Genomic DNA, 15,003 nt, shown 5'->3' on the forward strand with positions numbered 1-15,003 from the left:
TGTTTTGCTAGTGCTTCAAGGGTGTGCTGACCTTTCAGTCCTGAAAGGAAAATCTTGATAAAATCACTAATTAATGACTGAGTTCGAATCATTTGTCCCAGAGATGTGGATAAACAAAGAAGCTAAAGGTCTGGCTATTAAACAGGAAAGAAAGGGTTTTCTTCATAGAGCGAGCTTGGCTGTTCAAATACCTAAAATGGTGGTAATTGATTTATATTCAATTATTTGAGTGCACAGAAGCAATTATAGCTAATCTTTAAAGCCCGGTTCTACTGTGAAGCGTTACTATGCAAAAAATGATTCCTTATTAGTTATCCACTGATGAAAAATGGTGGTAGGAGGATGGAATTTCCCTTTTATTTAGAATTCACACCCGATTTTACCTATCTGATCTCTGCTTTTTGTATATTGAGAAAACAGGACTGTTTACTCCAGCCCTAACGAATCTAGCTGACAAACCACTGACAGGGAAGGGACTGCTGGGGAACTGGGAGGGGATTTGATCACAGAATTGTAACACTGGCTGGTATTCTTCAAACAAGAGATCTGTCACAGCCCAGCTCAACTCCGAGTCACCCAGGCGGTATTCATATCGTCAGCAGTCAGAACAATAAATGGTATTTTAGTCTGTAACTCCTGCAGATGGGTTCAGAAAATCGCTGAGATTTCCAGAGGTCTCACGAATTCATGATGAACCTCATTTTGAACACTTGGAAGGAAAGAGCACCTTTCAGGGTGCTCAGCCTCAATACCCAAAGAAGCACTCCAGGTAGCTTAAGAGCTGAACACATCGACGAGACATGAGAGGAGAAGGAAATGTTATGTATGTCATACTGAGGGAGGGTCCAGGATAGCTCTCGAGGCCACCTTGGAGCGTCGTCTCAGCCTAAACCCCCAGTAGAGACCTGAGTACATGCGGCACAGGCTCGAGCTCATCACCGTGAGTTTGGATGACTGCCTGCAGAAAGGGCTGTATCTGCTACATGTCATTGAAATGGATCATGGGGATCAGTCCTTATAAACTCATTCTTCACCTTGTAGTGTAGCACAGCCTGTGTCATAGTCTGCAATTAAGAAAATAAGATAAAATCCGGGCCACTGCCTCTCCTGTGCCACCATCCCTGGTCCAGCAGCCTGTCTCAAGCAGGATTCTTTACATTTGAAGAGTGTCTTGGCAACATCAAATGAAAAATTATTTTAATTTTTCCCAGTTTTCACCACTGTGGAGGCACACAGAGGGTTAAGCAGTGGGCCTGTATCTTTTATAAAGCTGAACAAAAAAAAAAAAATCAGTAACGATTATAGAATCATAGAATGGTTTGGGTTGGAAGGGACCTTAAAGATCATCTAGTTCCAACCCCCCCTGCCATGGGCAGGGATACCTTCCACTAGATCAGGTTGCTCAAAGCCCCATCCAACCTGGCCTTGAACGCTGCCAGGGAGGGGGCAGCCACACCTTCTCTGGGCAACCTGTGCCAGTGTCTCACCACCCTCACAGCAAAGAACTAGGCCCAGCTTCTACTCAAGAAACAGAAAGCAGCCTGTATCCCCTATCTACAGCGACTAGTAAAGTAATATTATGGTCACCCAGTGTCTCAGGTTTAACTCACTCCCAGTCTGCCAGCAGATTTGCTTAGCTGAGCTGTGGCTGAAACAGCTGAGCTGAACTCCAGCCATTCCTGGGTTAATCAGTATGACCCCCAGCTCACTTCAAAACCATCCCTGAAGATGGACTTGGGCACTGATCACAGGCTGGATTAATGGCAGCACAGGTACAGCTCCCTGCAGTCCACACTGCTAAGGGACGGCACCTATGGCAAAGAGGCAGGGCAGCAAACGGGGACAGTCACCTCTTCAGCTGGCACAGCGGGATTTGCCAGAATTCATTCAGCAGAGCCCACACACTGAATAACAATTAGCTGCTAAGACTGAGGCAGTCTAAAACGCCTGTCAGGAGTCATCCTAACACACAACACATGCACTAACAGGAGCACCAGAAGCCGATACTAGAGAGCTTGAATCCTCTGCTCCCTCCCTTACTACGGACCAATCCACATTTTCTTACGTGGCCAGCATTGTCGGGGAATACCTGGAGGGAGCACAGGGTACAGCTGCCGCAGGGAGGGTCACAGAGATCTCATAAATAAGACGTGGTCCCCCACCCCATCTCAGAGAAGGAGAGCTGAAGGATCCTTTGGGAAACACTGCGTATTCCTCAAATCCTACACTGGCCAGTTCGAGCAATTAAAAATATTTTAATATTTTTATTAAAATAAACTGGGGTTGTTTTTGTTAAAAATAAACTGGGGTTGTTTAGCCTGGAGAAAAGGAGGCTGAGGGGAGACCTTATCACTCTCTACACCTACCTGAAAGGAGGTTGTAGAGAGGCAGGTGTTGGTCTCTTCTCCCATGTAACAAGCGATAGGATGAGAGCAAACAGCCTTAAGTTGTGCCAGGGGAGGTTTACATTGGATATCAAGAAAAATTTCTTCACCAAAAGGGTCATCAAGCATTGGAACAGGCTGCCCAGGGAAGTGGTGGAGTTGCCATCCCTGGAGATATTTAAAAGCTGTGTAGATGTGGTGCTTCGGGACATGGTTTAGTGGTGGACTTGGCAGTGCTGGGTTAACGGTTGGACTTGATGATCTTAAAGGTCCTTTCCAACCAAAACAATTCTATGATTCTATTTTCCATGGACAGCAATGCAGTGATGTTGAGTCTGTGATCTCTGGACAACTGCGGGTCTGTGGGCAATAACCAAAATAACCATGAAAAATAAGGCTTTGACAGTAATTTTCATTCGATATGGAGGGGGTCCAAAAAGCAGAAAAGGCTAAAAACCTCCAGTCTAGTGAGGTAGTTCTCTGCCAGTGAGGGAGTCACCAAGGATAATCAAGGTTACAGTGGGGTGTTGAAAAATATTACAAAACCACAGAAAATGGGAGTTCTCCCCTCACCTTTCGTAACATCACCTTTCAGCAATCCTCTGACAATCTTTACCCACACAGCGTTTAGGAGAGGGAGTCAGTATAATACACTGGTCTTTTACTCTTTTGTGTAGATGTGTTACAAAAAAACATTGAATTTTAAGCATTTACCAGTCTTAAAAATGAGAGATGAATTTATTGCAGAGAAGGCAAGCTGCAGGCTCTTCAGTTGACATAAAGCTATCCTAAAAGTATTCCCAACTCCTATTTCATACGGTCACATTTGTACACTTGAACTCCTCAGATTGCCACCTTAATTGCTGGCGCGTCACTACAGAGTTACTCCACCTACAGAGTTACTCCACCTCCACTCCACTTGCCCCTGTTGCAAATAACTGCAGAATGACCTTCAGTTTTTGCTCTGTTGCCAAAAGCAGTTTATTCAAAAAGGCCAAAACCACAAAGAGTTTACAATAAACTTCTGTATCTTTTTACTAACGTTGTTTGAACATCTATATGTAAGCTCATCGAAGACAACGCATCATCGATGGTCAGGCTGTATCAGAGCAATCCCAGGCTCAGGTCATTAAATAGTTAGTGAGCCTGTTGCAAATAAGAAAATACAGGAATCTTTCTGCTTTCTTGAAGTGGCTTTGGAAAAGGCCCAGACCATTTAAGTCACAAAATACTGAGACGCAGTAGTAAATATTCATGGTGAACCCTTTGTTATTCTTCAGTAAATCACCATTAAGGAAAGGTAAGATTCCCTCACTTAAAAAGATAACAAAGAGTTCTTGTTATTCCCCTTCATCTTTGCGTATAAAAAAATCATTGATGTATGCTTTTCCACCAAAATCTCCCGTAAAATCAGCTACAAAATAGAATTCAGTATATCCGAGGAACCAGTGCAGGCTTTGTAAAATGAAATAGTTTGGTAGTCTGACCTTGATCCAACCAAACAGAACCCACTGCCATTCACAGGGACACACTTCTTTTAAGACAGAAAAGCTAAAAAGGATCAGCTTTAGTTCTGAGGGACAAACTCCTTGTAAAAGTGCACCAGATAAACCAAAATATCTTGCTCGATTACAAAAGGTTTTATTCTTACAGCTGCTTAAGATGATGCTTTTCAGTGTTTCAGTGGAGAAAGCAATTTCCCAAGGGTGCTTCTGAGTGAGACCCTTACGTGACATGTTCAGTGCCTGCACTATTCAAGCTGGGGGAAACAACCGCAACAAAAAGAGCCCACACAGGCACAAAGAAGATAAAAGCTGCAGCCCTGCTAGACGGCAAGCCTTGGGCTGGTAGCCGTGCCCTCGCCTCCTCCGCGGCGCGGACAGGAGTTCCTGCACTCCTCAGGAGTTGCACAGAAGTCCTTTGTCTGGCCTCTGCTGTGGGAAAAGCGGCCGGGATGAACCCAGCCATTGTTCGCTCCTTTCCAGCCTTATCAGGCTTCCCACACCAGGTACTCCTCAAATACCTCCTCTGGCAGAAATGCAGCAATACGTCGAAGAATACTGATGCTACATTTTTTTTTATTTTTTTCTTTTCAGTGTAAGCTCCTATAAACTGAAAATCCCCCTTTAAGGAAATATCACAGAGTAGAGTCTAAGCTGAAGCAGCATCTGCAGCTGTTGCTCAGTCAGGCTGACTCCTGGAGCCTGGCCCCAACTTCCTGCGAGCCCACGAAGAACCCTCCCAACCTGGCAGCATCTGGAGCGGGCTGCCATGCCGGTTTATACCAGCCCAGCGCTGCTGACACCCACAGAGCCGCTTCTCCCACTGGTTTGAGATAAGATCTAACCCAAGAAGGCTGATGGTGCTCTGCTTCTGAGCACCACAGGTCACCACCTACAAGGGACCAGAGCACCCAACGAGTGAAAGCCACCAGCAGGTCACATCATTGGTGGCACTTCATGGCTACTTGGAATTAAAGGGTGAGGGCTGTGGGCAACCAAACTATTCAGGTTTGCAATGCCTACACAGCATATCCCAGAGCTGATTCCTGAAGACCTCTTTTAGACTTTTTTTGAGCAAACTCCCACTGAAGTGTGCAAGAGACCTGACAAACAGGATGGCTGTAAGGTCTTCAGGATTAGATCCCTGCTTAATACACATTTGCATGTTGACCTTGTGAAATAAATTGCTCTGTGAAATCCTAAGTGAAAAAAAGGCGTTTTCATGCTTTAGCAGAGACCACTGCGTTACCAACTTCCCCCTCATCTGCTCGGCCCGCTGAAAGCGCGAAGCTTGGGCACGCAGCTCAGGTGAGAAAGCTGGGCAAGAAGATGTATATTAACGCAGCACCATCCAGCTGAAATCCCCCAAGCAGCTGCCATCATATGCTACAAATTCATATGCTTGAAGCAGTTGCTAAACAAAAAAAAAAAAAACAAAACACCTCTCCAACCGAAATAACCCCCCGTTGGTCTTGTCTAGATAAGCTAAACTGTAGTTTTACGCCAGCTCTGCTCGGACCTGGCAGCGTGCTGCTCTCTTCACTGGGAGGTTTGCCAAAGCGCAGGCGGCAGGACTGAGTTCACAGAGCAGGACATCGTCCTGTCAGTGAAACCAGCAGCGGGGCAGGGCTCACCTAATTCGCAGCTACCTTGGCTGGACCGGCCACCTGTTGTTCCTCATACACGCTCTCGTGAAGCTGAGTTAAATAAGCTACTGCAGTTATACTTGAAAAGTGCATTTCTTTAACAGCATTAGGCTATTAGACACTGGAGTGTTGTGGACATTCATCCATGGTGGTTCCTTTTTACGCAGCTTGTGGAGACCTTGGGCAGCTTTTGGGGAGGAAAGAGGCAGCGTAAGTTACAGCTCTTGCTGTTTAACAAGTAGAATTAAGCCAATTTCCAAAACAAATTATCTCACGGTTTAGTTCCGCATGTCCCAACATCTTGACCCCCAAGCCTCTGCAAAGTTCAATCTTTGATGAATGAAGAAAACTCTTTTACCTTTCACCTTCTCTTTTAAAAGACAGAAGGCACAAGGATTTGTCACCACCAAGGGGAAAACCTCAGGCTGATCCGTATGTGGATCCCGTTTCAAAAACAAACAATCCCCTTGGGACTGGCGGGGAGCCAGGCTGCGGGATTGCCTTTTAAGACTCACAGCTCAATAGGAAACCTCCGAGTATTTTGATCTGTTTTCATAACTGTAACAATTTTCATCCCTTGGCTTTGGAGCGTATTATCGTTCCCTTCTTTCTAGTACATTAAAGAAACAAGCTGGTACAAATGAAGGCAAAACAAGCACAGGGCGCTGTGGATAAAATACGGCGTTTCAAAAGATTTAGGAAAGACAAAAAAAACCCACTGCCCGTCTTAACTCCTGCCAAGAAACCATTACAGAGGATGGAGGCGCGGTGAAAAGCCCCTTGAACGCGGCATTTCAACGGCAGTAACAACCACAGATCTCAGCTCTATTGTGTAGCTTTTATTTTTATAGGACCTATCATAGACTCTTTTACATAACTTAAATGATTATCAGATAATCTCCTGTACACAATGAGACCGAGCCGCATTGCTTTCCGAGCTTTGACACATTCCTGGAAGAAATCCAACGGTCTGGAGGAATCACATCGCCGCAGCGCCTACAGTACATTTTTGTCCCGAACTTACACCATCAATTAACTTACGTATCGCCGTCAATTGCTGCTTGCAAGATCCTGCAAGACATTGTTAAATTTCAGGACACTAAGTTTTGGTAGCAGCATTTTTAATTTTGCGTCACTTGAGTGTTTTCTCTTTTTCTTGCCTTTGTGTCCTCAGCTGAACATCCGCCAGCGCTTGCGATGCACAACCAGCCTGGGAAAAATTTTAACCGCGCCGCAAGACTTGACCAAAGTTTTAACTTTTAGACTGAAATCATTTACAAGTGGTCACGGCTGCCTTCAAGAAAGGCAGCCCCCGTTGCAACGTCGCCTAAGACAGGGACACCAAGCCGCATCTGCCTACAGTAAGACAAAACCTGACCCCTAAGGAAGGCTAAGGAAGGGAAGTCACCGGCCGCTAGAAAAACACCTGAAGGAATCCAATATTTCACATTTTATTTGCAGCGTCTCCCAAACCGCAGGAGGAGGCAACTCGCAGAGCCCAGGGCTGAATCCTGCGGGAGCCTTGGCCGTGGTTTCAGGGGGGCTGGGACATGGGACGAGCCGAGCCCCCAGCCCACGCGTGAGCAGCGGGACGTCCCCACCGTCCCCCGAGCGTCCGTGGGGTCCCCGCGGGTGGGCTCGCCCGCTCCCCTCGTCCCCCCCCCGTGTCATCGTCCCAGGCGGAGCGGCGTGGGGCTGGGGGGGGCCGCCCCCTCCCTACAGGCCGGGGTAGGCGGCGCGGTGGTAGCCGGCGCTGTAGTCGTAGGGCACCTGCGGCGGGGGCAGCGGGCACTCGGGGAAGAAGGGGGCGAACCCCGCCGGCAGCTGCCCGCCGGGCTCCTCGCTGCCGCCCGGGGCCGGCTCCCCGCCGCCGGGGTAAAGCGGGCGCAGCGCTTCGGACGGCGCCTTCTTGGGGGGGCTGCAGGGCCCGGCTGGGCTCCAGGGCGGCTCGGGGTAGACCAGCCCGCCCAGCAGCGGGTGATGGGCGGCGGGCAGCGGAAGCGGCGCTTCGTAGAGGCCGTGCTCCAGGCCCAGCTCGGCGGGCAGGCGGGCGGTGGGGAAGGCGTCCGGCGGGGCGGCGTGCTCGGGCAGCAGCGCGCCGTACTCGGGGCCCAGCAGCTCGAAGAACTCGGCCGCCTCCGTGCCCCCTCCACCGCCGCCCTTCTCCAGCTCCTTGGTGCCCGGCGGCGGCCCCCGGGCAGCGGCGGCGGGCAGCGCCGGCTCCGTGAAGAAGGAAGGCGGCAGGTTGCGGTCCCGCAGCGGCACCTTCCGCGGGCCGCCCGCCGCCCCACCGCCGCCGCCCCCCGCCCCGCCGCCGCCGCCCGCCGCCTCTCCGCCGCCGCCCGCCGCCCCCCGGCCCTGCTGCAGGGAGCCGAAGAGGGCGGCCAGGCTCTTGCTCTGGAGGCTGCTGGCCGCCTGCGAGGTCTCCCGGCGCGGCGGCGGCTTGGCGGGGCAGGCGGCGGGCGGGGAGGCGGCGGGGGATGGCGGCGCGGGCGGCGGGGCGGCGGCGATGATGCCGGTGCAGCGCTTGATCTGCTTCTGCAGGTACTTGCGGTGGTTCACCTTCCGCTTGGACTTCACCGGCTTGTCCAGCGCCAGCTTGATGTTGCTGGAGGCCGAGTCGATGAAGCTCAGCAGGTCCCTGGTGGCTTCTTTAAAGTCGCCCGAGTCGCCCCCGCCGCCACCCTCGTAGCCCTTCTCCAGGTCGGCATAGCCCAGGAGGCCGCCGGCGGCCGGGAAGCAGAAGGAGAGGAGGTGGTGGGGGCTGAGCAGCGCGGCTGGCACGGCCATGGCCGGCGGCGGGGCGCCGCCGCCCCGAGCTCCGCAGGGCTGCGCCGGGCGGGCGGGAGGCGGCGGGGAAAAGGCGGCGGGCGGGGGAGGAGGAGGGCTCAGGAGCGGGGCTGGCCCCCGCCCTCCCCGCCTCCCCGCCGGGCGCCCGGGGGCCGGGCCGGCTGCACCCACCCCCCCCCCGGCCGGGGACACGGGCAGCGGCGGAGGGGCGGGACGGGCAGCGGCGGAGGGGCGGGACCAGCAGCACCCTCGGGAGCGGTACCCACAGCCCCGGAGCGAGATACACAGACACCCCCCGACCAGATACACACACCCGCTCTGGACCAGGTGCACAGCATCAGTTCAAGAAAGACAAGGAACTACTGGAGAGAGTCCAGCGGAGGGCTACAGAGATGCTCAGAGGAGTGGAGCATCTCTCTTAGGAGGAGAGGCTGAGGGAGCTGGGTCTGTTTAGCCTGGAGAAGAGAAGACTGAGGGGGATCTTATCAATGCTTACAAATACCTTAGGGGCGGGTGTCAAGGGGATGGGGCCAGACTCTTCTCAGTGGCGCCCAGCGACAGGACAAGGGGCAATGGGCACAAACTGAAACATGGGAAGTTCCATCTGAATATGAGGAAAAACTTCTTTACTTTGAGGGTGACAGAGCACTGGCACAGGCTGCCCAGGGAGGTTGTGGAGTCTCCTTCTCTGGAGATATTCAAAACCCGCCAGTGTGACCCTGTGGAACATGCTCTAGGGGAACCTGCTTTGGCAGGATATTGGACTAGATGATCTCCAGAGGTCCCTTCCAACCCCAACCACCATTCTGTGATTCCATGATCCCCCGGACCCGATCAGTGTGAGCCCCATCACCAGCATGCACACCCTCGCCCCCCGCCCCCAGCGCTGTCCCCCCCTTCCTGCAGCTGCTCAGCTGGCACAAAATGTGTTCCTCTGCCCCAGGTCAGAGCCGATGGTGCTGGATCACCTGCACAGCTCAAGGGTGCGAGGGCACGGAGACACCACTCTTGTTCTGACACCCACCAGGATGCACAAGCCTAAATTAATTTGCAAAGGGGTTTTTTTCCAAGCTCATTTCATAGAATCATAGAATCGTTTTGGTTGGAAAGGACCTTTAAGATCATCAGGTCCAACTGTTAACCCAGCACTGCCAAGTCCACCACTAAACCATGTCCCTAAGCACCACATCTACACGTCTTTTAAATACCTCCAGGGATGGCGACTCCACCACTTCCCTGGGCAGCCTGTTCCAATGCTTGATAACCCTCTGGGTGAAGAAATTTTTCCTGATACCCAATCTAAACCTCTCCTCGCACAATTTGAGGCCGTTTCCTCTCATCCTATCACTTGTTACCTGGAAGAAGATTTACCCAGCATATTGTGTTTTTCTGGTCAGGTCAAGTCCTGAGAAAATCCAGTGCTGTGATCCAGTAGAGATTTTAAATGATGGGGTTGCATTCAGTTAAAACTGAAGATTTTTACTTGAAGGGGTTTAGTGAAGCAGCAGTATAAATCTTCCATATGGAAGGTAAAAATTAGTGGGGCATCTACTAGAAGTACTGATAACAGCTTCTGAAGGAACTGCCTTGTCTTTTCTGGGGGGGAAAGGTACTTGGTTGCTTTTCCTTTAGAAAACTTCTACATTGATGCAGAACAACCTCAACCCTTTGAGCTCTAGATTTATTTTCAGTGATTTTATGTCCAAACAGGAATAAAGATGCATATCTGATTTTGACTGAAATGAAGTGAGATGTCTTGGTCTGCATTGATCCGTTAGAAATGCAGCAGTTTTTTATTGGAAGGAATAAACAGAAAGCAAAGCTCTGCAGACGAAAAGGGAAACAGGCTCCTAAGACTGTACTTAGTGGTAAAAAAAAGGGAAAAATCAACCAAATTCACCTCACTGTGGTTTCAAACATTTGTTGAATGCAAAGCAAGTATTGCAAGGAGAAAAGAGGAGAAAGCACGTGTTTCATGAGAGGAAAAAAAGGCTCAAAATCCTCTACAAAACAAAAATGCTGATTTTCTTGGTCTCTCACCTGCATTTCAGCAGGTCTCAGCAGGGTCCCAGCAGCAGGCAGAGCCTCGCCGTCCCATGCACAGCCTTGGCTCTAGTGCCAGCAAATCTGGACTGGTTCTCCTTACAAAACCTGCTCTGCTGGAGCCTCCCAGAGTCTTTTATTTGAGGAGTTGCTCTCCGTGCAACTGTGTAATTGAAGCAAAAAATACTGGTAGGCAGAGGGCTATGGGAAATCTATGTATCTCTCCGTATCAGCACGAGTATGTATACAGAGGAGGTGGATTTAAACTACTTAGCTCAAGTACAACTGACACGGATTAGCTGCCCGAGCTTTTACCCTGAGGCCCTGTCAAGCCCTGTCAAGCTTTGCAGCCTGCTCCAAGCTCCTTTATTGATGGGGAAATGTAAAGAACACCATATACATCCTCTGCGTGCTCCGCTAGATAGTTCGGCGTCCACTTGGAGGCCGTTTCAAACTGCACATGGGTCTAGAAAATGGGGAACTGTGATTGTGTGATATCTGTCATGGGATGTGCAGCCAATTTGGGACCATTTCTTGGCTGAGCAAAGTGAAATGACTCTGTAATAGAGCAGCAACTAAGTTGTCCTCAAGTTACTACCTGCTTCGGCGTTATAGCAGCAATATTTCGTAGCCTGTCTAAAGGCGGTTGTTAATGAGTCTGGGTGGTATTATATGCAGAGTGGCTAAATATCCAGTGGCTTCGAGAAAAAAAATGCTGAAAGCCCTTCTGTAAGGCTGAATTCATTCAATTAAACAGCTTTGAGGGCTCAGCTACGGTTTAGCGGGAGACTTTTTTACCTCCTGAAAATTGGAGTGTTAAAACAATTGTCGGGCATGCAAAGGAAAGTTTGCACTCGGTTGTGCTAAGCAGCCAAATTTACATATTCCCAACCAGATCTGGAGATGTAGAAAGCCTTCATAATTGCATTAAACATGCTTATTCTCCGTGTTCTCTCAAGCAGAGCTGATTACCCCGAGTTGGGCAATGCCTGGAGGGAAATTTGCTAAGCCACATGATGTCAACAACTTGCAAAGAAACTTAATTTTTCCAAGGAAATAGGTGTTTGGTTATTCCTGCAAAACATCTCTCTTTCCGAGCAGCTCTATGAGCCAACGCTTCTCCTCTGCCTGTGCTCTTTCAGGATGACGATACTCAGCCCGCGCAGGGTGGCTCTCACACCGCACCAGCAATCCAATTGGCTCGCTGGCAAGGTCTGATGTCTGGGAAGCACCAGGATTAGACACACAAAATAACCCCAACCCCAGGCAAATCACAGAATCCCAATGGTTTGGGTTGGAAGGGACCTTGAAGATCACCTACTTCCAACCCCCCTGCCATGGCAGGGACACCTTCCACTAGACCAGGTTGCTCCAAGCCCCATCCAACCTGGTCTTGAACACTGCCAGGGAGGGGGCAGCCACAGATTCTCTGTGCCAGTGTCTCACCACCCTCACAGGAAAGAATTTCTTCCTAATATCTCATCTAAATTTACCCTCTTTCAGTTTAAAAACATTACCCCTTGTCCTATCACTACACGTCCTTGTAAAAAGTCCCTCTCCAGCTTTCCTATAGTCACCCTTCGGGTACTGGAAGGCTGCTAGAAGGTCTCCCTGGAGCCTTCTCTTCTTCAGGCTGAACAGCCCCAACTCTCTGAGCCTGTCTTCAGAGGAGAGGTGCTCCAGCCCTCTGATCATCTTTGTGGCCCTCCTCTGGACTCGCTCCAACAGCTCCCTGTCCTTCTGCTTGGACCAGATGTCTGCTCTGGTCCAAATGCTTGGACCAGATGTCCTGGTCTCTCCACTTTTCCCCCATCAGACCAAAATGAGTGAAGTGGCTTCCCCCACTCCAAACCTCCATCCCACAGGGTAGCGTTCAGTGCTCACTAAGGGGCTCCAGGGCCTCTCCTGCTATTTTCTTGCCCACTTTGTGTAGAAAATTTATCTGATTTTGTTTATTTTCTTGCTCATTATAGGTAGCAGCATCTCAGCCAGCTCTGGGGATTAAACCAAGGCTCTCCAAAACGATACCCTTGGCATCAAGCTTGTCTTTTTTAAAGGGAACCGCAGCACAGTCACCCTGCAAATCGGAGCAGGGACACGCTGTGCTCACTAATGCTTTGCACCAGCCACAAACGGAGCTCATAGCCACACGATCAAGCCCTTCACTAGAAGATCAATTTGTTATCGTTACAGATCGAGCGGGTCAGAAAGGAGAGAGCTGCTTACGTGAACAAGAAAGCCTTGCACAGCTGAGGACCACGTTACAGTGCCAGCACTTTTGTGAAGCAGCTCCTCACCAGAGGCAGTTGGAGAAGCTGGATCTGCCCTCCTGATGCTCGTGGGACCACCCATCTCAGTGTCCAACACCCAGGTAAATCCCCTGCAATGCAGGGACAGCATTCCACTAGGTTCCAGACTGAAAGAAACACCTCCTGCTGTGCCCCATCACTAAAAGAGGGTAGATTCAGAATGACATGAAAAAGAAATTTTTCACACTGAGGGTGGTAAGACACTGGAACAGGTTGCCCAGAGAAGCTGTGGATAACCCATCCCTGGAAACATTCCAGGTCAGGTTCGATGGGGCTCTGAGCAACCTGATCTTGTTGAAGATGTCCCTGCTCACTGCAGGGGGGTTGGATTAGATGACCTTTAAAGGTCCCTTCCAACCCAAACCATTCCATGATTCTACAATCACTAGCAAAACCTTCCCTTGGGGAAGGCAAACCAAATCCAGCACCGAGCCCAGCCCGCACAGTTCACAACACCCGTTCTCCTTTCAGCACAGGAAGGCAGCGTGAAAGTAAGAAAATCTCTGTGACAGGGGAGGGAGGACTTTTTTTTCCCTGGCCGGTTGTACGGTCCATATCGTTATCGAGTTATGGGAAAATGTGGCTGCCCAAACAGGTGTCACCGCTCGCAACCTACAGTCTCATTTCCTGATCGCGTCTTAATCGGCGAGTGGGTTGTGAAAGTTGATTTCTTGCACATTCTTATATCAGTGGGAATTTCTGCCCTTCCCTGACAAGTATTATAGGCAGCCTTTGACATACAGCCCTACAGGACCTAAATAGGCTGCTATTCTTTCCCTACGCTGAAAGGGAGCTTTGTGCCAGGGATTCATTAAACTGCACTGCACAGCCCTTCATAAATGGGCTCAATAATGAACAGTCGATTTAACTGGAAAAGCTGCTGGAGCTGTTAAATTAAAGGGAAATAAAGTGCACTTCAGGCTCAGTCTGCCAGAAGAAAAAGTTGACCTAAAAAAAAAAAAAAATCTTCATTTTACTGAATCTCTTGCAAACAGGCTGAAATCTTCAGGAAGTTTATGCTTGCAACAGGGGGAGAAATTTTAAAACATACCGGTTTGTTTCCCTGATAATAAAGAAAGAAAAATTAACAATAAAATATTCAATAAAATCAGAAGGAGGGATGAAAAGCATATTCTGCTTAAGCCAAATGTAAGCCACAACCTAAATTTGGTGTACGTGTGTAGATATAAGATTGTGTGGCTTATGTAGATCCCATCCTCACCTGCCTTAAATCACTATAGACCCCTTCAAATTATGCACGTTCACATGTGTGCATATACACGGTTCCTTTACAGTCCTGGCTTCTTAGAGATGCCATTTTATTCTGATGAAATTATTAGTGGACACAGGACTGCAGACTTGGCACCCTGCAAACGAAGCCCAGTTTTCCTCTTGCAGCCTCTGGATGCCGTCATCTCAGTTTTCCTTCCCCTCTTTTAATCTCAGTGTGCTTTTCATGTTCTTCTGGGATATATTCCCTCCAGAAGAAAGGACAAGGCAGTTTTCGGTGACTCTGCTGGCAGCAGTGAGTGGGTGACGTGTTTGTAAGCACTGCATCACGCTGGAAAGAGCTGCGCAAGGATAAAGCACAAAGCAGTGTTGTCTGTGTTTAGGGGATCATCACTCCATCAGGAGATCCCGTAAAGGCTCTCCTGGTCCTTGCCCGAGCTGGGCTGAGCTCTGAGATGCCACTCGAGACTTCTGTATTTCAGCAAAGTATTGCTGAGCTACACACAGGTGTCTGAGGTGGACTTTAAACATTTAACCTGAGATTAAACATTTAAACATTTAACCTGAGATATTGATAGGACGAGGGGAACAATTTTAAACTGAAAGAGGGCAGATTTAGATTAGATATTAGGAAGAAATCCTTGACTGTGAGGGTGGTGAGACACTGGCACAGGCTGCCCAGAGAAGTTGTGGATGCCCCCTCCCTGGCAGTGTTCAAGGCCAGGTTGGATGGGGCTTTGAGCAACCCGGTCTAGTGGAAGGTGTCCCTGCCCATGGCAGGGGGGTTGGAAGTAGATGGTCTTTAAGGTCCCTTCCAATCCAAACCATTCTATGATTCTATGATTTTTTTACATGCTTATTTTAAGAAAGCAGGGAAAAAAAAACAGATATGGTTTAGAATTGGAAAGAAATAGTGGGTCACTTCATGCCCTCATCCAGTCAACTTCATATATCCAAAGTTTCCACTGGAACCGAGTTCACAGATTCATCAGGGATGGACTTTATTTCCCATTTGCCAGCATTTTGTGAAATCTTGGGGATTTACGCAGCCCAGTCCTGCAGTGCCCTGTTCTGGGATCACGTTGCTTATAAGGCAATG

General features: G+C 49.5%; 1 protein-coding gene across 1 annotated transcript; it reads right to left on the reverse strand.

Moving 5' to 3' along the window:
* Positions 1–6,351: 6,351 nt before the first annotated feature.
* Positions 6,352–8,348, reverse strand: FAM181B (family with sequence similarity 181 member B). Its single transcript, XM_068395228.1, has one exon. The coding sequence runs from the start codon at positions 8,320–8,322 to the stop codon at positions 7,249–7,251; it is 1,074 nt and encodes a 357-aa protein (XP_068251329.1). The 5' UTR covers positions 8,323–8,348; the 3' UTR covers positions 6,352–7,248.
* Between the last annotated feature and the right edge of the window lie 6,655 nt (positions 8,349–15,003).

Source organism: Nyctibius grandis, chromosome 2, assembly GCF_013368605.1.
Source record: "Nyctibius grandis isolate bNycGra1 chromosome 2, bNycGra1.pri, whole genome shotgun sequence".
In the NCBI taxonomy this organism is placed as follows: Eukaryota; Metazoa; Chordata; class Aves; order Nyctibiiformes; family Nyctibiidae; genus Nyctibius; species Nyctibius grandis.